At 44.2% G+C, this 23,784-nt stretch overlaps 2 protein-coding genes across 3 annotated transcripts; both read left to right on the top strand.

The window, feature by feature from the left end:
• Positions 1 to 2,401: 2,401 nt before the first annotated feature.
• On the top strand, positions 2,402 to 5,585 carry LOC117649135. The gene is made up of 5 exons (XM_034391601.1): positions 2,402 to 2,797; positions 2,931 to 3,094; positions 4,626 to 4,731; positions 5,061 to 5,132; positions 5,238 to 5,585. The coding sequence occupies exons 1-5, from the start codon at positions 2,708 to 2,710 to the stop codon at positions 5,394 to 5,396; spliced, it is 591 nt and encodes a 196-aa protein (XP_034247492.1). The 5' UTR covers positions 2,402 to 2,707; the 3' UTR covers positions 5,397 to 5,585.
• A 3,068-nt stretch (positions 5,586 to 8,653) lies between these two features.
• On the top strand, positions 8,654 to 23,734 carry LOC117649134 (phenoloxidase 2-like). 2 transcript variants are annotated; one of them, XM_034391599.1, is made up of 16 exons: positions 8,654 to 9,639; positions 10,508 to 10,575; positions 12,060 to 12,153; positions 13,053 to 13,188; positions 15,218 to 15,422; positions 16,399 to 16,520; positions 16,742 to 16,849; positions 17,538 to 17,734; positions 18,176 to 18,323; positions 18,403 to 18,483; positions 18,638 to 18,805; positions 18,898 to 19,026; positions 19,755 to 19,949; positions 21,419 to 21,557; positions 21,919 to 22,136; positions 22,960 to 23,734. In XM_034391599.1, exons 1-16 carry the CDS (start codon positions 9,635 to 9,637, stop codon positions 23,209 to 23,211), a joined length of 2,265 nt encoding a protein of 754 aa, XP_034247490.1. In that variant the 5' UTR covers positions 8,654 to 9,634; the 3' UTR covers positions 23,212 to 23,734. The 2 variants fall into 2 exon arrangements, with proteins under 2 accessions (XP_034247490.1, XP_034247491.1); XM_034391600.1 differs by lacking the exon at positions 10,508 to 10,575 and having other exon boundaries at positions 8,657 to 9,639.
• Positions 23,735 to 23,784: the final 50 nt, after the last annotated feature.

Consider the following 23,784-nt stretch of genomic DNA (forward strand, 5'->3'; position numbering starts at 1 on the left):
TGGATATCTTTGATACCCGCCCGCACAGCACGGGGGGTGGTGGCGGGGGTCGGGGGGCAGGCGACGGCTTGGCTGCGCTCGGCACGGCCAGGGTGCCGCTGCAGCGCGCTGCAGGCAGACAGACCGATCGGCCGGCGGCCGCGTCCAGGCTGGCTGCCTGGCAGGCCAGCACGTCGCTCGCTCCTTGCGCGGAACGAGGGAGTGCGGGGAGGACGGAATGCTGCCCTCCCGGACGCGGCCGCTCGGAGCTTTGGCGCGCTCGCGCGCCGATTCGAATCGTGCGTGCAGCAGTACCAGCCGCCGCAGGGAAGAAATGTGACGCGCAGTTTCGCGCGGACATCGACCATTCAGGCACTGCTTGGAATTTTAGGCTGAAATTTGACAGGGCCGTAGAGGAACAGTGAGCAGAGAGGATGGTGTGATCTAATTTTTGCTGACTCTTTAGGGGCCCACATGGTGACGGTCTGTCGGCCCGTGGCGCGCAGCCTTGGACTCCATGGCGGCCAGGGAAGTCCGGCGAAGCCAATGCGAGTCGCTCCGAGCTCTCAGATGGAATTCCCTGGTCGCACTTGCGCCAACAGACCGTATCTCAACAACACGAGATGCGTCATGAAAATTTTTAATTTTATCCGCGGCCGCGTTAGCACCACCAGTCGCCGACACTCGCCAGCTTCGCCCGGCACCATGCTGCATCATTGGTCTAAAATTTTCCTAATTTTGAGATTTGAGTTTAAAAACATTTGGCGCATTTTAAAGCGCGTTTCAAGACAGGACATCACATTTATTTCTCCCAGATGAGTGGATGCAGGGAACTGCTCCACTTGAGTACCACGCTGGTTCTTACCACTTGCGCGGACATACGGTTCAAAATTGAATCTGAATTTTTCGAGGGAAATTCGGTAGGGGCGTTATGGCTATTGGCGGAGGGGGGTTGTATGTATTTCACTATTCGGTCAAATGTCTAGTCACCACTTGATGGGCGGTCAGAGTGTCCCCCGAAGCCCGGTCCAAAAGAATTGTACCATTTTTTAACTCTCATTTTTTAATATTTATTTCAGTGTCACGCAAGGATTTGAATGTAAAGCGCTACATCATGTATTTTTTTTTAGCAGATGATACACTGGTAGCCAAGGAATGTGACATCACATTCGTTTGAACGTGAAAACGGCGATGTCAGTTTGAACGTGACAAACAGAGAAAATTCATACTCAAACGAATGTGACACGCCGCACCGCTTTGTCACATTACTTCGGGTGTGACACGAAATCAGCAGGCAAACTGTCACATTAAAACGAATGTGACACATGGTACCCATTGACATACATCGTGTCACATCCAAACGAATGTGACACCCATATGCTGTCACGTTCGTTTGAATGTGACATGCCCGAATTGTCACATTCAATTGAACGTGACACGCCATAACCTGACTCTTATGGCGTGTCCGGGGCGTGTCACGTTCGTTTGAATGTGACAATTAGGGCATGTCACATCCAAACGAACGTGACAGCATATGGGTGTCACATTCGTTTGGATGTGACACGATGTATGTCAATGGGTACCATGTGTCACATTCGTTTTAATGTGACAGTTTGCCTGCTGATTTCGTGTCACACCCGAAGTAATGTGACAAAGCGGTGCGGCGTGTCACATTCGTTTGAGTATGAATTTTCTCTGTTTGTCACGTTCAATCTGACATCGTAGTTTTCACGTTCAAACGAATGTGATGTCACATTCGTTGGCTACCTGTGTACCTTTACAAGCACAGCGCAGGGCTCCATGCAACACTTTGACCTCTCACCAAAAAGAGACAAGACGTCTGAACCTGAAATAAAATATACCACCCCCTCCGCCAAGCGCCTTGTAACGCCCCTGTCGAATTTCAGTGAAAACTGTGGAGCGGACTGTGAACTGTCTATGTCCGCGCAACTCATATAGCGCCGAAAACAAGTAAAGCACCATCTCCTTCACCCAAATCCATCTCGGGGAAATAGGTATAGAAATAATCAGCGTTTCTTGAAACGCGCTTTGGGATAGTATACAAAAATACACAATTTTTGACCCAAATCTCTAAACTTGTAAAATTTCCTGCCCGCCGACTGGAGCCCGCTGGAGGCCGACGGACATCTCGCCAGGCTCTCCGCTGGGCTGGCGGGTTTCCCTGGGTGGCGTAGTGGAAGCTAGTCCCGGCGGTGTCATTGTCCGTCTCTGTCTTTCCCACTTGCTGCTGCCAGTGCGACAAAGACAATGCGGCGACACATGCGGCGGGGCTGACGCACCCCGGCGGCCAGGTAGACGCCGGCAGGCCGGCCGCAGCCGGCCGCGTGCACCGCGCTGGGCTAGCCGGACTACCTGAGGCTCCCCGCCCACCCCGCCCCGCCCCGGGCGAGCGGACAGGAAAGTAAACTGCAATGACTTCGCCATTGTTTGGGGAATAGTGACAGCAGGTGAACTGTATCGGCCGGAACGCTACGCAGGCAGCACGTGCCGCCCGGCAGAGCAGCCAGCCCGTCCCTCGGCTGCAGACGGTGGCGCAGTCTGGCGGATTTTAGTTTCGTGCGCGGCGTGATCTTCCGCCTTAAGCCGGTGCATGCGGCATTTAAGTAAAATATGAGGTGTTCAGTTCTTCCCCTGTCCAGTTTTTTCCCGCACTGACCGTACCTGGCGAAGCATGCACATGTGAACTTGCAAGTGTGCACCTGAGAGCATGCTTAATTCAGTTTGTAGTGTAAAGTTTACCAGTTTCTTTTTAAATTTCCCAAGTAAAAGTGTAGCGATAAAAAAAAATGTGCACGGGGTAACTTAGGCTCAAATTCAATTCCCAACGTTACTCACTGTGTATACATAATTCTTTTATTTCCAGCAGCTGCGAAATATTTGTGCAGGAAATCACAAGAAATGTTTACTCGGCACCATCTGTTTGCCCTCAGCTCCCAGCGAATGACGCAGAGAGCGTCCAATCGGCAAGACGGCTGTACGTCCGTTTGCGTACACTCTTCAACAGTGCACCCAACACTCGGTTCCTCGACGTTTTCCTGGTTCTATACTTATTGATGAATATGGTGCTGTCCGTGTATATGAGTTATGCTTTCAGGTAAGTCGTTTGATTGCTTTAGTAAGTATGGAACTTTTCACAGCAATATCAAACTGTTGGACTCATTTTATGGGGTTTGCCAGATGATGCGTGCGTAATGCTGTTCTAGCGTGAACAATTACGTTGAAAACGATCTTGAATTGAGTCTTTTAAAATATGTGTTCCTGGAAATTAGAATTATCTGCACTGTGGGAAAAAATCACAGTAAATCCTGTAGTGATTAGTACAGCTGTCACTGTAGTTCAGAGTACAGGATTTACTGTACTTTTTTAACAGGATCTACTGTACTTTGTACGGGGTTTACTGTACCACAGGAGTGAAGTACGGAATATCCTGTAGCAACTACAGTAGATACTGTAGTCAGGCACGGTAAATCCTGTATTCTGAACTACAGTAAATCCCGGCACAAAAATTAACGGGATTCACTGTTGTTTTTTCGCACAGTGTGGTGGAATTCATTTGCTATCACTGTGAAACCAAACGTGGACAACTCCACGTTTGAAATGTGGAGGAGTGGAATTTTCAGTCTCCACACTTGGATGTGCAGAGTTTGCAGCCTCCACGCTTCAAACGTAGAGTCGTCAACGTTTGCACCAAGAGATACACTGTTATTCAACGAATGTGACGTCACATTCGTTTGAATACGAATTTTGTCACGTTCGTTTGAATGTGATGTCACATTTGTTTGAATGTTGATCCGCGCTCAAACGAATGTGACACCCGCATCAGACGGCCGCATGCACTGTGGGAAAAAATCACAGTAAATCCTGTAGTGATTAGTACAGCTGTCACTGTAGTTCAGAGTACAGGATTTACTGTACTTTTTTAACAGGATCTACTGTACTTTGTACGGGATTTACTGTACCACAGGGGTGGAGTACGGAATATCCTGTACCAGGTACAGTAGATACTGTAGCCAGGCACGGTAAATCCTGTGTTCTGAACTACAGTAAATCCCGGCAAAAAAATTAACGGGATTCACTGTGGTTTTTTCGCACAGTGTGGTGGCCGTGTCACCTTCAAACGAATGTGACATCACATTCAAACGAACGTGACAAAATTCACATTCTAACGAATGTGACGTCACATTCGTTGAATAGCAGTGTAGGGGCTCTGTGAGCTACTCCACGCTTGAAGTGTGGAGGCTGCACACTCTGCACTTCCAAGTGTGGAGACTTACTCCACACCAGGAAGTGTGGACTTGTCCACGTTTGGTTTCACAGTGCACTTGCTACAGTCAAACTCCTCGTTTTGTCCCTCTACCCGGGAGTTGCTGCGGACAAAACGAAGGACCGAGGCCGGCCGATGTGGATTAGGCCGCCCTAATCCCTACCTGGCCGGCCAGCGACGGCAGGCATCGGCCGGCGGGGCGCGACCCGCGCCAGTGGTGGGGATGACTCCGGGACAAAACGAAGGACCCAGAAGAGGGACAAAACGAGGAGTTTGACTGTATTATGTTGGCCCAGCTCTTTGCCGGCTGTGCCTCAACTTCTTCACCTCACAATTGCACAATTCCGAACGAATCTTTCAGTCAGGCTGGAGAATCACAGACTGCTCTCATGGAACTCAACGGCTCGTGTTTCATGGGCGTTTTACTTTACGTCATAAACAACGAAGCGCACATCGCTTCAGAAAGGGTAAGCAAGCACTAACGTGGAGCGATGGAGCCAGAGGGCTACGGACAAATCACAAGTTTTTTTACCAAATTTTCCGTACACTGGTGAGAAAACCTTACAAACTATTTTGAGCCTTACAAAGGAAAGCAGTTTGTTATGATAAAGTATTATGAGCATACATAAGTCTCCGAAGAAAATACTTCGTAATTTACGAACTATTTCTTCGTATAACAAAGTCGCGTGTAGTTTTTGCCACAGTGCACTTTTATTTCATTTGTGAGCTTTTGCGGTCGGTCTTCTCGCAAAACGTTTTCTCTATGCATTGACTGTTTACTGCTCCCTCGTTGCAGATGATCGGTCCTGTTATCGCAGCGCTGGACAAGATGTCATTAGATGCCTCGGACCCGCCATGCTTACGAGCGGTGAGTTTGGCTTGGGGCAACTGTGCGACAGTCAAGTGAAGGAGATGCGATTTAACTCATGAAGCTCTAAAAAGGGCTCTTTGTTCATGCTGGGTTTGTTTGCAGGTGACCCTTTTTTATCTGACGGTGACATCGTGGCCTGCCAGAATTTCTTTGAGTGGTTTTACATCCCTCGGACGGTCACTCTTTACCTCGGTGCGCGTAGCCTGTTTTTGGCTGAGCGATAGCGAAGCCCTTGCCGTGTTTGGGCGCACCAAAAACTGACTGGTCGTGCGTCTGTCTGTTTGTACTCACCAACGATTCTCAGCAAGTACATGGTCTTTAGCTCTCATATTTCGCATTTAACATCCCCTTAGTTTCTCCCAACACGAGTTTGTTTCAAATCATTGATTAGTATCGTTTGAAATATTCAAAACATCTTTTTGAATCAGGTCATTAGCATGGTTAGGTTGGCAGCAGTCAGCCAGCAGTTACCAATTTCTCATACCTGCGGCTGCGGCTCTCAAATACGGGACAGAAGCTAAACAGCAAATAAAACAAAATAAAAAGCAGAAGGGTTTGGAAATGAGATCGGCCTTAGTTTTCAAACATTCTAGAATGATTAAAACCCCTTTGGAGTATCAACACAGCGAAATATGGAGAATGGAAGTGAAAATGATTTACGTCTTTCGTTCCCCTCGCCCCCCTCCCCCGTTAGAGGGGAATCTTCTTCAGGTCAGTGCACTTTGACAGATCATTGTAACAAGAATGTTTTTATTTTGACCTTTTGTATTGTGGGCATCTACTTATTTCATTTTCTATAGTATCATCCTCTTTTTTAAAATTTCATAGTAGAGGAAATCAGGGAAATGCATAAATAACTTGTGTTGAAATTAGCAGCAAATTAGTTTGGACTCGAGAAATATATCTATTGAAATGCTGCAAGCTGACAAGAGTGCAAAAGTACTATCATGTGTTTATTTATAGAATCAATGTATGGTTGTGTTAATCCTAATAGAGTTTGAATTGATATTGGCTTCAAAGAGACGACTCAGGTTTTGAGCGGTGAGTGAATTAGTGAATGGATTTAATGAGACGATTCCTTTAACTTCACTGAAGTTAATATAACTGGTACTACTCAGTATTGTATACCTAAGTAAGATAAATTATGTTGGTTCATTAAGCCTTGGGTAGCCTTGGCATTGGACTCTATGTGACGAATCACTGGATTTGACAATAATTGGTCCCCGTTAACTGGTTCAGATCAGCCTACCCTAAACCGACTCTCTTAATATTAACTGTGATAACGTATTCCAATCAATATTGTTTTATTCACTGGTTCACAATGAAAGAATGACAAAATGTTTCATAGATATTACTTATAAAATTTTGAATTCATCAGTTAAGAAAAAAGAGATTTCGAATAGTGACCCAATTATACGAGTAACCAATTAAGCGATTCAATGCTGGCAATTGAATGTTACTCGACTGAGGGATTCGCATTGGTGTGGCATCAGGGAATTGGTGACGACAGAGGGTGCTTCATGAAGACAAATAGTAACGATATACAGAAATTGAGTCTTAGGTATTGTATGTAGTTTTCAGAGTACTAGTCACAAAAACTACATTTATTTCAATGCCAATCCTACATTTTCATCTTCAGCTACACAATTTGTGGCCAAACTTTCCAAGTTGAGATTTATGTGTTTCCCTGTAGTTTTCAGTGCGCTGTCCTCAATATTGACCTTTAAATTGTCCTCAGATCCAAAATTTATACCGATTTGGGGTCAAATTTTTTTAATTGAATTGTACATTGATTCTTGCAGTTTTTTAATTGCTGATACCGAAAATCACTTCTATTTTAACACCAGACCTATATTTTCATCCCATATTAGGTCATTTTGGACCAAAATTTTCAAGTCGAGTTTTATGCTGTTTCCTGCAGTTTTTGGTGTGCTGAACCCAAAAATGACTTCCAAAATTTTCCCAGACTCACACTTAACCGAATTTCGACCAATTTTGGACCAAAATTTTTAAATCGAGTTTGACGTTGATCCCAGCAGTTTTTGGTGTGCTGATAACGAAAATCACTTCCATTTCGACTCCAGACTTATATTTTCACCCCAAATTAGGTCATTTTGGACTAAAATTTTCAAGTCGAGTTTTATATTGCTTCCTGCAGTTTTTGATGTGCTGAACTCAAAAATGACCTTCAAACTTTTCCCAGACTCACATTTAGCCGAATTTTGACCAATTTTGGACTAAAATTTTTTAATCGAGTTTGACATTGATCCCAGCAGTTTTTGGTGTGCTGATAACGAATATCACTTCCATTTGTACCCCTGGTCTAAAGTTCACTCAATAATGAGCCCATAAGATGCACATTTCGCCACTCAAGCAAAGTCCAAGGGGTACAAACTATGTCAATTCGCATCGCTCAGCCACACTACGCGCCCACACTAAACGGCGCGTACCCCTAGTACCACTCTTTTCAAATGGAAGGAAACCTTTTCTACTGCGTACAGTACATTCCTATTCGCAGTAAATGATGCGTCCATACCCACGCATGGATCTAGGTGGATGTGCCACGCGGTACACTGCGCCCGGGCGTATACGCGAAGGCAGTACTTGCCATATTCAGACGAAGAAGGAGGAAGCAGGAGAAAGGAATTTCAGTACCACCCGGCTCTTGCCCCCGCATAATGTGGAGGCTGCGGATGTGCGAATAGTTCGGTATCGAATCAGGGGCGATTCGATTCGGGGACGGATCTCTTTGCTTCGACCCCGAATATTCGAAATTTCGAATCGACGGTTGTTCGTCTTCGAATCGATTGCTCGAGAACGGTTGAAAGTCGCGCGCTTAGCGTTGTTTTTATACCAAAGCAGGATCAAATATTTGATTTTCCATCTTTTTGTATTCCTGCTCTATGCCCTTCCTTTATTACAGAAAATGCGTCTTGAAACGCACTCATTTGTTTTAGTTTAGTGCGAATTCGATTTGAGTCTGAATCTTTAAAGTTCGATTCGACAACTTTTCGGCCCGCCCTTCTAATCATAATGAACAAATCTAAAACTTCAAATTCATTTTGTGAGACAGAAGTCTCATTTTCGGACTAGAAGTATGCAAAATAAAGAATCTTCGACCAAAATCTTGGACTTGCAACGTCTAAAAAGCATATGTAGACCATCCAGACATAAATTTTGGTACGCGTGACTGAAAATTCAGACTAAGTTCAATTCCATGTTGTTTGGATGTAACGTAACTGTTCATTACCCCCTGCCTTATTTTGTCAGAAATTTCAAGAATCATTTTGAACAGTAAAGTGTTCTCTTTTTAAAATCAATTAATTGATTTAGTGATGGTTTAAACTAAAGCGCGTATCTCTGTGCTTAAGTCAGGCATAAGGTTACGATTGAAGACGTTACGGAAGCATACTCTGGAAATTACCCTATGCATTTAGATAGGGGTAATCTTTCAGATGTGTCTGTTACGCTTGATTTTAAGCGGTAACTGATGACGCTTGCAAACAGAGAGTAATACTACGACTTAGTTTTACCAGTGTATTGTGCAGCGTTTGGAGTTCGGTAATTTTATGACCTCTTCTTGTTTAATGTTTGGTTTTGCAGCTTGTATCAGCGACCGTCACCTACATCGTCATTATGGTGCAATTCAGGTCGGCCAACATCGATGAATGAGGATGAGACACGCCACTTGCGTGCATTGTCGCGGAAGATTATCGTCATACCACGTTTGAAGCCTTCTTTCAAGCTTGTTGAAGGAAGGGTTCTCTTCGTGAAGGATGAGTTGCACCATCCAGTGTGCAGCGTTTCACGAAAATTTAAATATGAATTATGCCATGGCATCGTGACGTTCTTCAAATAATTTTCGACTGAAGGCTATTTTACTGTAATTTATAACATAAATGCAGATTAAGGACTTAAATGTAACGGAGCCGCTTGCAGTCATCTACAGAGCTGCGACGTGAACCTGATAGATGCTGTAAATTGTTGTTGGAGTAAAACCATACCGAGCTGCAAGTGAAGTAAAATATTTACTCTTGAAATCGGCCATGCCCCACCATTCCGTATAATATGGGTATTAAAGGACTTGCCGACATCAAGGAACATAGGGTTATTTAATCAATTTCACCTCATTTGATGTCATGTCTAGACTGTAAGTAGCGACGTGGCGACCGAGTAGCAGCCGAGCACTTTACAAATCCTTTTGCTATCACTGTCTTGGTGGGGATAAAAGTGGCTTTTAATATGCTATTACCGGCGAAATTGGTCTCCTGCGCGTTTCGATCTTATCTGATAAGAACGCAGGTGATGCCTATCTTAAGGGCAAGCGTGTTATGAGCAACATGTCAATCTATCTGCCTCCCATATATCGAGCTGGGCTATCTTTTCGGCGACTCGGCTGCCGTCAATCGGCAATTGCGGCTGGGTCGTGAAATGGCCCTCAGTCGTGGGTGACCGAGGGCAGTGAGCATGGGCAACGAGAGCAAACGAAGCCGCTGCAAATGGGGTGAGCTGCAGATCGGGCGCTGAAAAGAGAAAGACCAGCACGACGATAAAACGAGTCAATTTCCCACTTAACATCCCCGATTCATTGGCCTGGAGACTGCAATTCCAACATGGTTGAGACTGAGGGGGTAAACACTTCAAGAAATCGTGTACAGGCTACGCTGTATTACGGTGGTATCACGCGCTTATTACGGCATTGAAATGTTAAAATTCGTCACATTTGACTCTTAAATGGTATAACGTTCACGTGTAATATGCGTAACACACGGTTTTAGTGTACAGCGTGTTACGCGAGTGTTTACCCTCTTGGTTGAGAGTTTAGGGGCGGTTCACTCAACGAGCTTTTTTATCTCGCATCATCGCATTGCCATTAACTTTTCACTTAACTTCTCCTAACGTTCGTACTTACGGCTGGAAGTTGTATGATTCGTCTAAATAACTAGCAATTTCATTTGTTGAGGTTGACTGTTGGGATGCGCCATATGAAATGAAACCCTGTCATTCGAGGACAATTGCCGAACATTTCAGAACGTCATTGTCATTTGTACTCGACAAGGTGGTGGCTCATGGGCTTGGTCAGAGGGCTTGGTTTCACTCAAAGCGCCTCCTTTGTGACACGCTCACCCCATGATTCATGACGAGTGAAAATACAAAAGTGGTATTTGACAATTTTGACCTTGTATTCAACGAATGTAAATTAACGTGTGAACTCATTCGCTTTCTCGCAAAACTAAGTCCGACGCAGGAGGGATTTTCTTGTCATTCTGTGATGCTTCAATCTGAAATAAATGAACGCCGGGAGTGTGCTTGTTTCATCATGATCATTTATTCATCATTCGCCATCACGTTCTTCATCGATGGTGGCCCAGCTGGTCAGAGCCGTCATCCCCACTGATGGGCCCCACTGTAGGGGCGCCTCGACGGCGGGATGTCCGAGGTGAGATCAACATTTAAATTACTCATGTCGATCAATCGCTTTATCAATGTCGCAACGCTTGTGTTGGATGTTTTGCCACCGTCACTTCACAGTGGACACAGAGGCGACGGACACAGTCTGTGTACACGCAGAGACGTGCGTTTTCACAAAACTTAAGCAGCACATTGAGAAGATTCGCCCGCGAAGTTTGTGACGCACGCAAGGCTTCTGCTCGGATGATTTCGAACGCTATGAACGAAGTGCGTATGTATGGTGCAGTGTGTTGAGACATCACACCATACGGCAATGCCATGGCCACATCGCGCCTGAGGTGCGTTGTTTTCCGAAATACCTCGGAAATGCACGGGAAGGCATTGATTCCACGAGCGATGCAGAGGCATTCCGATCTCCACGAGTGCGTTCCGATCTCAAACGCGTTGCACCAACTAACGCTTTAGCGCTTGTAATTTTCAGTGTTTTTACCGCTCTAGCACCGTTCTTGAAGCTTACGCGAATGTCGGGGACATCGGCTACGAGGTTCGAAGCCCCAGCACAATTCACATTTTGTGGCTATTTCATACCAGATGCCACCTTGGATTGCTCGTACGATGCCGTAAGCTGCAGCTGCTGTTTTCTTGTTCTGAGGAAACCACGACCTGAAAGTTGTTCTGTGCTCACGCGTGGGGCTATTCCCAGGCCTGACGCGCATCCTTCTGGAGGCTTAAGCGGGTTATGAGATGGCGTCAGCCAATCTCATTCATCTTGTCGAAGTGATCAGCAAGAAGTCGAGAATAAACGACCACACTCATGTTGCGCAGTGAAAAAATTAAGGAGGTTTGGCTAGTTAAAGCCAGCAGCGTGCACTGAAAATGAAATGGTGCTACTTTCTTTTTTCTTTTCTTTTGTTTGTTTGTTTGTTTGTTTGTGTGTGTGGGGGGGGGGGGACATGACTATCTGACTGAAAAAGGGTGATACTAAAATGTATGACTACACTCTCAGCCGTTTACTGACTATTTCTCATCAGCAGACGCATTTCTGTAAGCAACCATAATACTAAGTATTTTTTGTCAGTATTACTTAGCAATTACTAATTACTGTACTGGTATTACCGTTTTCTTAGCAAATTACAAAGAACTTTTTAAGTATTTAAGAACTAAATGCTAAGTATTATGGTTGCTTACAGAAATACGTCTGCTAATGAGAAATAGTCAGTAAACGGATGAGAGAGTACAAGGGCGATATTTCGATGTAATACCGAAAAAAGGGTGATGACCTTACTTTTACCCACTGTATCACCGTTAAAGGGTGATATATCGCCGCGGAAAACATGGACCAGTCCCGCTGATATCTGACCTCGATCGTCCTTTTTCGGTGATACATTTGATTTTCTTTTACGGTGATACTCGTATTGCCGAAAATTGGTAAGATGTCCCACCCTCCGAATAATTTCAGTGTAGGAGTTCCTTTTTTACGCACTGACGTTCCGAAATGCTTGCTTTTCACAGGGCTGGTGGTTGGCGTTGTAGCCACTCTGTGCGCTGGAGCAGCTCTTGGAGCGGGAGTCTTTTACCTGCTTCGACATTTGGAATCGACGTCTGGGTATGTTTCAGGAAAATAACTTGGCCAGAAGGCAAGTGAAATTAACGTTGCGTGTTCTACACACTGGGCGTCCTTGCAAGCACTCAAAGACCAAATAATTATGCTTGAAAGTAGCATTTCGATGTGGAGTGATTTTCGATTCAGGAAGAGGAAGAAGAGTATATGCCATTTATTTTCCATTTTCTTTTTTATTTCGAATGGGTTATAATGCAGTTCAATAAAAAAAACCTACATGGATTGGGGGTATAACTCCAACCCAACCCCTGTTACGGTCTAAATTTCATCGGAAAATGGATGTAACTGAACCGAAGTCCTCATGGACTTTGTTAGAAAAAAAGTTTTGAACGAAAGGCTACTCAGGATGTTTATGAATCTACTGTAAAACGAGTCTGCTGAACTAACAGAAAAACTCAGTACGTCTGATAGTGCATAAAGCGGCATAAAGCAAAAGAAGGAGATAGCTCAAGATAAATAGTTTTTTCATGTGGAATTGAGAACGGCTTGAGGGGAAACCTAAAAGGAAACAAACTGCGGATGTGGATATTAGTTTGTATTTCAAACATGAGTAATGACTGAAAATTTCCAAAAGTTTCTAGGTTTTATTTTGTAGAGGGTTTTCATTATCAAAGTCTTGACCTTGAAGTGGACTACGCTCATGTTTAGTCCGTTATCGTGGTCCAAGTCGAATTTGGAGAAAAAAGCAAGAGCTAAGGCCAGCGTTGAGTACACACTGAAGTTACCTCCTGTAAAGGAGGATTTAGTAACACATTGACGTTCGTGCAATGAGCACATCAGCCGTTTCTATTTGTTGAACAAACTTCATTGAAGGATGAGGGTGTGGACCAAACGAAAGATGTGTTTCGTGCCGGGGTCTGAAAGTAGGCTTTTCACTGTGGCAGGGACGCTGAGGCGGCGACGCGCCATGCTCCTTCGGCCAGCGACCTCCTTTACGTGTTCCACAGACCTGCGGAGCCCATCTTCACCTTGCGGGGCCACGACCGCAATGTTGCATTCGACGTGCCAGTCAGCTATTTGGTAAAGCTTTAACATCTTGCCTCGTTCGCTTTCACCATGTCACTACTCAAGTAGAGCTATTTGCGCCGTGCTGGAAGTGGTCAGTGATAATGCGTCTTTTAGGACATTCTTAGGACATGCTCGCTGATATCGGACAAACACTTCGCCAGCATGGTTCTTCGTTTTGTTTACTGTCCTGCCCAACTTTAGAATTTTTCTTATTTTGTCTTCTTTTGTTGGCCCTTTTACGGAAACCTTGCATTTGGAGTATGCCCCCTTCACTGACATATATTGTCAGCGTTCACATTACGTCTAGTCAGACCCTTGACTTCAATGCTCAGTCACAGCCAATTCACACGTCAATTTGCCACCTTTGCACCATGTTCGGAACCTTACTCGCGAGATCTCGAATCTAATCACAGAGGAAATGATTCAGCCTACTTACTAATCAGTGTACACCTGTTTTAGAAGTGACGTACCCCGCTTCCCCAGCATCGCATCGAGAGGCATACTTTTCAAATCGTTTCTATCTCATGCATTCATTCACGTTTATGACAGTACATCGACGGCAACAGTCCTATTCAAACTGAAACGCAGCGCAGGCGAATTTCACTCACAAATCTATATAATTTGAGATGTAAGTTAATCCACTTAAACTTGAAGATGAAATATCGAAGAAACCGATTTTGCATGCAGAAATATGTTCCACTTACTCTCGTATCCGTTCCAAATGATCAAACTTGGAGAAGTTCTCCTGAGTTTCAGATAAGATCATTTTGAGTGGAACGCCCAGATAAGATCTTTTGAATGGAACCCCTCGAAATGTTGTAAGTCGTTAAGATTCATTTTTTTTAAGGATCTTTCGAAATATATTTCTCACTAGTGCTACCATTTTCTAATCACCGGAGTCTGGTCGAGGGGTGACTCACTGTACAATTTTATGTGCAATGCCCAACTATGCAGTAATGGATCCGATTTCTGCTGTGTTGCCATGCCAACCTACAGGCGTTTTTGACCTCTAATGGAATAGAATAGGTGCCCGCACGTGTTCTGTCTGAACATGTTTGCAAATCCTTTAAACAATTTTTGTTTTGTTTTTGTATTTTTTGCATTTGTTTGTGTTTTTGTATTTATGTTCGGTTTGCAATCAAAACGTTGACAGTCCACAGAATGCCAGTCTATGCTCTCAAAACCGTATAAGCTACCTTACAAACAAAAGTACGTTGTATTTAACGAATTATTGTGAGAATACAGTTGTTTCGATATGAAATACTTCTTAATTCATGACCTAACAAAAAAAAACTTATCATACGTTTATTAAAAATTCATTATTCGTATGAAGAAACTACAATGCGCACGAACAAAGTATTTACTTGTCACATAAACTAAAATAGTTTGCACGTTACCGCACGTTACATTTGATCAGAATACCTCACTGTAAAAAATTAGTTCGTAAATTTACAAACAATTTATGGGTAATTTCGTTGCACAAATTATCTGTAAATTTACAACGTTTTTTTGTTTCTTGACGTTTTAAGAATTATTCTTCACGCAGTAGTTTGTGAAATCACAAACTTTTTACACGCTCCAAATTACGTGGACCGCTTCTGTTCTACCTTGTCACGCTGATTAAATGGAGATTACTTATTTCAGCGTTTGTTTGTTTTATGAACATCTTTAAAAGATGAAGGCATCACCATATCTCGTATTTACAAGCGATTTGTGCAACGAATTACCCAAGCATTTGTTGTAATTAGGAAACTTCGTAATTTTTGGACATTGCTGTAATTTAGTCACGTGAGATGTATTTCGTTCCTACGATTTCATAAGGCGGTGTTCCAAACAAATTTCATAAAATTAAGAAGATTTCTGTGATGAATAATTCATAAAACGGCCTCTACGAATAAATTTCATAAAATAACGAAATGTTATTGTTACTTTACAGGGAATTTGTAAAAAAAAAATTCGTAAATTTACAATAATTTTTTACAGTGCTCCTACAGAGTAGATAAATACGGACGGGAGGCCAATAATGCTCTGCGTGTCGCAGCCGGCGCGGTACGTGAGCCTCGCGGCCGAGATTCGCGACTCGGCAGCGCGTGGCCCTGGGCGCCGCCTCATCCAGGTGCCGGACCTCCCGATGCCCGCCGAACGCTTCGCCGACATCAACGGCATTCTTCCCTTCCGCAGTCCCTTCACCAGGTCGGCCCCCATCTACCTGCGGCTCGTCATCCGGTTCTGGCACTTCTTCCAAGGTGCGTACAGTGCAGGGCAAAGTGCAGTGTAAATATTATGTTGTGAATTTACGACGGAATCTTTTGCCGAAGGATTTTGGGAATGTCCAAAAGTGCACTGTTAATTTTTCTTTCATACAGGAACTTTTGTAAATCAAGGGAAGTTCGTCGTTAATTTACGAAGGTTTATAGTTAATTTACGAAGAAAAATCGCAAATTTACAAAGTTTGTTGTAAATTTAAATTTACATAGGGCTTTGTAAATTCACGACGGGCTTCGTTCATCTACGACGGGCCTTCGTAAATAAACGAAGGAACTGTTGGCAATTTTTTGCCGAAGGATTCGTCGTTAATTCCAGACCTATAATTACGAAGGTTCTTTTTAAGGAAGGTTCTTCGTCTATTAACGAAGGTTCCCTGTAAATTAACGAATAATCTTTGTAGATTTACGAAGGTGCATCGTAAATGTCCATTGTGATTGTAAAATCGACAGAGGTCCTTCATAAAATTTACGAAGGTTTTTGTATATATACGTAGAGTTTCGTAAATTAACAAAGGAACCGTCGGCAATTTTTTTTTTGCCGAAGGATCCGTCGTTTATTCCGGACATTAATGTGTACAGTGTACTAATAAGCTATTCAATACGTCACAGACGAAATAATCGGTTGAGAGTGCACTCGTCACGCTGATACGGCACTTCATATGATGATTGTTCCACACTAAAGTTACTTCGTAGGTTTTTCTGCTCATGCAACGTACGAAATTTAACATACACTTCACTGCGCACAAATTTATGCGCAACAAGGCAAGATTTTCTGCATACCCGCGCCCAAAATCGAGCATTGCTGCGCACAAATTCGTGCGTTTCTAAGTACATGTTAGATTTCGTGCTTTAGCGCTCAGAAAAACATAAATAGTAATTTGGAGTGTACACTTTCGTTATCGCAATAGGGAAATTTCCCTAAACGTAAAATAGAGGCAAAATCTTTGTTGAACAGAGAGCAAGTCAGTTCCGGAGCTACTGGCTAGGGCCGTGTGGGCGCGACTACACTACAACCCTGAGATGATCCTCGACGCCCTGATGCTTGCTATGCTCCGGTCCCCATTCGAGGCCGTCAAGGTACGTCTGAGAAAAAATCTTGAATAATGTCTCAAATTTTTCGATTTTCGACTATATTTTTAACGACGTTGAACACGAAAAACAGGCGTTCCTTGAACCAAGAATTTTCTTGGAACATCCAAGAAAATTCACTTATAACAAGTATATTATCGTGGCAAGAAATGCCTTTTTGGGTGAACGTATTGGCAAATATTTAAAAAATGAGTGGATTTACATTGCAGGACGTACAATTGCCAGAACTTCCCCAATACATCCCGGAGCTGTATACGGACGATGAATTTTTTGCAAAGGCTCGCGAAGAAATGCATCTGGTTGCGGAGAAAGACAGAGTAAGTAGACATGAAATTTCACAAACTCATGCTGCGTTCTTGAATGTTTAGTCAATCCACAAAGGTAGTTTTCTAAAACTTAAACAAGGCACAATGCCTGAGGCGTTTCCAATTTTTGACTCCAAAGGGAATAAGTTTCTGTTAAGGTGATCGACTTTTTTCGATAATCTGAAATTGATAAGTGCAATCGAAAATACTGTACCTTCATCCAACACCTGGTAGCTACGAACTGACACTTCTAAGAGGATAACACACCTCAGCTTTGGTTGTCCTCTTAAAGCAGTTCGATCCTGGCTAGCAGTTTTTGGTTGCGAGTACCGGATTTTCGATTGCGTATATCACATTTAGCCTCTCGAAAAAAATCACCCCAACTTGTCGAGATGATTGCCTAAAGTATTCTTTTCCATGCATCTAACCGCTCTGCAAACGCAAGTATTTGCGCACTTTCGCAAGTACACGTACGTGTGTGCATAGCGCACTATTTTATATGTGTGCATGTATGCACTCTCTTTTAAACTGTGTGCCTGCGCGCGCTAGAACAGCGTGCCTGACGGAGACTGCAGGGGTCCTAGGCATACAGAAACAGTGTGCTTCGCAGCCACACTGCTTAGAACAGTGTGCACAAATATTTATTGAGTTTATAGAGTCGTTTTCTCATGAATTGGACACGCTGCTCTTGATTTTGCAGGTGGCGGTGCCCGTGGTGAGGAACCTGGCGAAGGACGACGAGGCCGTCCTGTGGTACTTCCGCGAGGACGTCCACTTCCACGTGTTCCACTGGAAGTGGCACGTCGTGTACCCGGCGGGCAGCGACGACGACGAGTACGTGGACCTGCCGCGCCGCGGGGAGCTGTTCGTCCACCTGCACCGGCAGTTCACGGCGCGGTGCGTGCACCCTTAAAACCTTACGAAGTACTTCGAGCATACACAACTTTACGTGCAAACTAATTTACTTTGTTGAACGAAGAAATAGTTCGTAAATTACGAAGTATTTTCTTGTATTTTCTTTGTAAGCTTATGTATGCCCAAAATACTTTGTTCTAACAAACTGCTTTGCTTTGTAAGGCCTGAAATAGTTTGCAATGCTATGCTCGCCTGAAACCACACTCAAACGTCTGCACCACGAGCGACTTCTGTATTACGGGGCATCTTTTGTTTTACAAGAAAACACGCGCAGCGTTGCATTTTAAAAATAATCTAAAAGTATTTACAAAAGTCTGCGTTTTGTACTGTAATACACAATTTGTACTAGAGAAGAAATTGCAGCTTACGCCGTGCTACTGTGCACTGTCCTCTTATGTTCTAAATCCTTCCAAACATTAATAGATACAACGCAGAGAGGTTCACCAATGGACTCCCAGCCGTACTGCCCATGGACGTTCATGAGCCGTTGCCCAAAGGGTATTTTCCGAAAATGGTCCATCTTCATGGTGAGAAGGGTACCATAGGCAGGCAAGCAAATACGTCACTGCTCGTGAGTAAATAATTCAGGTTCACGCTAGTGCTGTTCACAAATTAAGATTACGGTTTTAATGTTGATATGGTTTGCACAGCCTCTCGCTAAATTCATTCAAAACCACGATTCTCAAAGAGCACTCTACGATCAAGTTCTCAAACAAGGATATGTAACTTATGTGAGTATTATTCTTCGAGTCAAATCTTTCAATTTCACGTTTTATAGTCTCTGGTCAAATTCTTGAGGTACTTCATACATTCAGTGCAGTAGATACTGAGAATATGTATCAAAACTGCCCAGCTATTACACCTATACTGTTCTTTTGTTCTAAGAGTAACGGGACGAGAGTGAACTTAGTCGGAATCGAGGGTCTCGATATCATCAGTAACCTGCTTGAAGGAAATTCGCTTCTGTCGCCTAACTACGACTACTATGGAAACGTTCACAACGATTTGCATGCTAACCTAGCATTCGCTGCGGACCCGCTCCACGAGTACAAGGTAAGATCGATCACTTTGTTGCACACACCTTAGATCGTCATTTGTTCCATTTAATATTAAATTGACGATTTTTGTGAAATGTTGCCTTATAGGAGTCTTTCGCATTGACATCGTATATTACAACCGTGGCCAAGGACCCTGCATTTTTCAACATCCACCAGTTGATGGACGACCTCTATGAAAAGTACAAGATAAAACTGGCCCCGTACTCAACGGATGAGGTGCGTCGACGTTCGCTTTGGCAAGCTTTTTCCGACAAGAACATACCTATGTTGGGAGTACTGCCACTGAGAATGTGTACTGAAAATGACCGAAATCTGGCACATACACTACATAAGCAAGGAGGTACAAACACACAACTACAGGAGAGTACTCGCACAAGCACACATCAATAAAAGAGTGTGCTTTCTATTGGTTGAGATGACACCCCAAATCCGAGGGTAATACTTTAGTTCCTTTTCTTGGCGATACAATTATTCCCAACAAAGAGCCATACAGGAAATTTTGCCTTCTGAAAGGCGATAAACTTAAGTATCACCGAAAATTGGCCATGCTTCGGAGTATTGTTAAAATTTGGCAATAAACTTTGAACAAACCAAGAGAACTACACCCTCAGATTCTTACGATGAAAGGGCCATTGTAACGTACGTTGAAATGAGAACATACGTACTACAATAAAATTTATGCGTAATACGATGAAAAATTAAGCATATTACGTATGTGCAAATTTATGCGTACCTTACGATGAAAAACCATCGTAATACGGATAAAAACGATCATAAGATGTTAAGTGTGTAGTTCATTGTTTATAGCCGAATTTTGGCGATACTTTTGCGTATCGCCGTATTGAAGGCTTCAAATACTTGCAAATGCACTAACAAATGTGAATCATATGACAGATTTGTAGTGTTCGGCTTTGATGCACCGGTCTTACTTTGGCTCTGCCTAGGTCACACCGCTCCCCGCCGTCACCCTGCAGTCCGTGTCGGTGCGCACTGCCGGCTTGTCGCAGGACAACGCCCTGCGCACGTACATGCAGCAGACCGACCTGGACGTGTCCATGGGGCTGGACTACACTCCGCCTGGCCGCCAGTACGCGCGCTTCACGCACCTCCAGCACAGGCGCTTCGACTACGTGCTGCAGGTAAGTGTCATCAAACTGTATAGACACTCAAAAGTATGTACGCACTGAAGATTTATTCTGAATAAAATTCTGCACGAGACATGTATAAAAAAATCGTTCTTTTGTATTGTTGTAAAACAAAGTGCAGTCGTATCACAAAATTATTCTCGAGTAAAACAAAACTGCCTAATTTGTTTTTCAAAACTGTCCTCCGTGATACGAAACATTTAGTAATGTGCAGTACAAAGACGTGGCAAAAACCACCAGAAAATATTAGACTACACTGTTAAAAAAAATATGAAAATTCAGACTGATTTCGTCTTACTTGGTGGTCTGAATCGTAAATTCATAAAATGGTACGAATATTAAGACCAACTGTCCGAAAAGTCTGACCTGCTGTCTGAAATTTGAATTAAGACTAGCAAGTCTGAATATTCAGAGCGATGGCGATCAAGTTTTGTACATTGTCGTCCGAAAACTAAATTCATACCTGCTAAGTCGGAAAACGGGTGAAACAAACGCCGTCCACTTTGTACATTTTTCGGTTTTCTCAAAATTTTTATCAATACTACGGTTGTATTTCAAATGATATTAATGTTTCGTGTCGAAGGAGCAAAAAGAATGTTTCAGAGCTCCGAAATGGATACTTATTGCTCTGTCCGCTAGGTGGCGCTAGTGTCGCATGGTTGATCTTTCGGAGCTAAAATTGCCTCTTGAAGGCTAAAGTGGGTGAATATTTTGTTACAATATTATTCCAAGTGATTGTCTGAAAGGGCATGAGCGCATCACAGCAAGATTGATGTTAATAAGTGCAATATAAGCTAAATAACAGAGAATACAATTTCCCTCTCGCGCATGGCCAAGGGTCGACGCGTGGTTGGGCTAAGGCCGCTCACCCTCGGACTTCAGTAGTCACCTTTAGGCTCTTCACTGCCTCGTGAAGGAGATGGCTGCTGCCGTCTACCTAATTTTTGCATCGAGATGATCTGCTGAGCGTCTACGAAAAACTGATGGCATAAGGTTGCCGACTTGGGCTCCACTCTGCTGAGAGGCATTTTTCAGTTTGACTGTTCACTTTCTTCGTACAATTTAGTCTGATAAAATAGACCGACTGGTATCATTTTTCATACAACATTTTGATCTGGAAATTCAGACTAACGTCGTCTGAAACTTTAAGACCTCGAAGTATGAAAGTTTTGGTATGAAAATTCAGACTGAATGTAAGTAAATGGACTTCTAAAAAAAAATTATGAATTTTCAGTAAATTTTTTTAACAGTGTAGATAATAGTAACAACTGCACCGCGTTTTCCTGTTATACAAAAGAAAGCTTTGTAAAATGGAAGCAATTCAGACTGTTGTGTGACAAGTCCAAGCCAGACATAGGAAAAATTTCGAACAGGCAAGGATGTATGTGTGATGTGCAGTCTAGCATTTATTATGAAGGTGCTCTACATGCTTCCATAACCTCATCGCTTGCGATTGGCTGCAGGTGCTGAACAACGAGTCTCAAGATCGTAAAGTGTTCGTCAGGCTGTTCCTGTTGATGACGGAGGATGAAAATGGATCCCCACTGGACTTGGACTTCCAGCGACGCTTCAGCATGCAACTGGACACCTTTGAAGCGACTTGTGAGTTTTGTCTGCTCCTAGGGTGGATCTTTTGAAGAATATGAGACTCCAGCATATAGTGTTGGTGCAGCCCTTAACCGTAAGACATGCAGACACTGAGAGTGGGGGTAATGATCGCGCTGCGCGCCGCCCTCACCCGCACTCCGGCAATTTCGACCCCGACCACCGCTCAGCACGACCGAGCGACGCTCTTTAGTTTCTCCCGTTCTGTTGCTGACTTCCTGTCAATGTTTTCTCCGATGTACCGTATTGACGCCACACCCATAGCGTTTGGATTCTCAGTGGAGTGTTGATGTTGATGCGTGTGGTGAAGCCCTTGAATTGTTTTTGACGCTGATACGGTTGGCGAATACCCTTGCAGTGTCGCCCGGCGCCAACACAGTCCGCCGCTCGTCCGTCGACTCGGCGCTGACCATCGACAACGACGCCATCTACACGCCGCAGCCCAGCGTGGCTGAGATCCGGCGGCGGAACGCGTGCCGCTGCGGCTGGCCGTCGGGTCTGCTGCTGCCCAGAGGCAGCCCCGCCGGCACGCCCTACAAGCTGCTGGCCATGGTGACGGACTTCGCGCAGGACAGGGTGAGCGCCTGGGTAGTCAGGGTAGGCCGTTCCACGTTAAGCTTTTCACGCACAAAACTTGACGAAATATTATGAGCATATGTAAGGTACAAACTATATTTGTTTGTTATACGAAGAAATCGGTCGTATATTACGAATTATTTTCTTCGTAAGCTTATGTGTGCTCAAAATTCTTTGATATGGCAAGCTACTTTTCTTTGTAAGGCCTGAAATACTTCGTAAGGCTTTCAGATTGTTCGTATGACACGCTAATCTTTGCGCCGCTACACCTCAAGTACCGACTTAAGGGGGCAGTAGCGCCATTGACATAACTTTTGGCCCGTCCCGTGTATTTTTTTGGTCAAATTTTGACGGAGGGCGTTCTGTTCATCGTGGGAAAAAACACTTGTCATCAATGAAAAGAGGGTTCTTCAAGGATGACTTTGAAAACAAATTGATTGATCTACACTCTAATGTCTTACAATGAAATTCGACCTATGTCATTCGTATGTTACAGTGATTTCGGCGCAAGCATAATACGAAGCAATATTCCTTGGTAATACGAATCTTTACAGCTTTTTCATTGTAAGAAAAAAAGAAAAACCTTCGTAATACGAAGAAAAACCACCTTTGTTATGCTTGCGCCATTTCCTTCGTAATATGGGAAATTTCTTCGTAAGACATTTAGAGTGTACTGTAATTTTAGTGGAGTGTGCGAAGAGCAGAACGTGGCTCACGCTTGTAGGCGTGAGACATGGTAGTTCGCACTAAATAGTGTGCGGCTGTCTCTAGATTTGCAGTGCAGGCTTGTGATCATTCATTCTGCGTGTGTGTCCGCTTGCAGGCACCCAAGGCGGCCTCGGAGCAGTGCAGCGACGGCTGGCTGCTGTGCGGCGTGCCCGGCAGCACCCACTACCCCGACGTGCGCGCCATGGGCTTCCCGCTGGACCGGCCGTTCCGCGCCGCCGTCAAGACCCTCGGCGACTTCCTCACGCCCAACATGGCCGTCGCCGACGTCGTCGTGCAGTTCGAGAACACCACCGAGCCACCCACCGCCCTGCTGCCGGGCGGCGCGTCCACCAGCTGGATGCCGTGAGGCGCGAGCCAGTGGCGGAGCCAGAGCCAGCCTGAGTGGGGGGGGGGGGGGGGAGTACTTTTTGCCTACTCACAGGGGCGATGTGTGACTTTTTCGGCCCTTGCAGGTGACTATCTAGGGGCCAAGGAGGTCAATTGTCCTCACTCCGACAAAACCTCAAAAGTCACGAAAGCAGCATGGCAAAATTGTGACAAAATTCACACTCTCCCCCAGGCCCTACTGTAACTTTTCCACACGCCACCCGCGCAATAAAACTATTTTATATTTCTCTCTCTTACGTGTTTACGAAATACTCAAGTCTCCATGGACGTGGTGTGCAGCATTGCTCCCACGCACCGCCGGCGACCCACTCCAAAATTTTGCGCACAGATGCACCCACGTTAAGTCTTTGTGGCGTCTGGATTGTATCCCCGTTTCGTTCACAGAATAGAGTTTACCACTCGGCTGCTCCTGAAGAGAAGCTGAGAGTCAACTGTAAATTGTTGGATGCTGTAACGAAACAAATAAATCAGCTGCTTGTAAAGTTTTCCCATATTGGTTGAATCGTGTTTAACAGAGCACGGTTTTACCAGT

Source organism: Thrips palmi, unplaced genomic scaffold (genome assembly GCF_012932325.1).
Source record: "Thrips palmi isolate BJ-2018 unplaced genomic scaffold, TpBJ-2018v1 HiC_scaffold_4, whole genome shotgun sequence".
NCBI lineage: Eukaryota > Metazoa > Arthropoda > Insecta > Thysanoptera > Thripidae > Thrips > Thrips palmi.

Bases quoted from the DNA above. Each gene is read 5' to 3' on its own strand.
- LOC117649135 (XM_034391601.1), top strand. From the start codon at position 2,708: ATGCTTAATTCAGTTTGTAGTGTAAAGTTTACCAGTTTCTTTTTAAAT. The intron at 4,732-5,060 runs GTAAGCAAGCAC...CCCTCGTTGCAG, and splicing joins CGCACATCGCTTCAGAAAGG to ATGATCGGTCCTGTTATCGC. The intron at 5,133-5,237 runs GTGAGTTTGGCT...GTTTGTTTGCAG, and splicing joins ACCCGCCATGCTTACGAGCG to GTGACCCTTTTTTATCTGAC.
- LOC117649134 (XM_034391599.1), top strand. The intron at 15,423-16,398 runs GTGCGTACAGTG...TTTGTTGAACAG, and splicing joins GTTCTGGCACTTCTTCCAAG to AGAGCAAGTCAGTTCCGGAG. The intron at 21,558-21,918 runs GTGAGTTTTGTC...ATACCCTTGCAG, and splicing joins GGACACCTTTGAAGCGACTT to TGTCGCCCGGCGCCAACACA.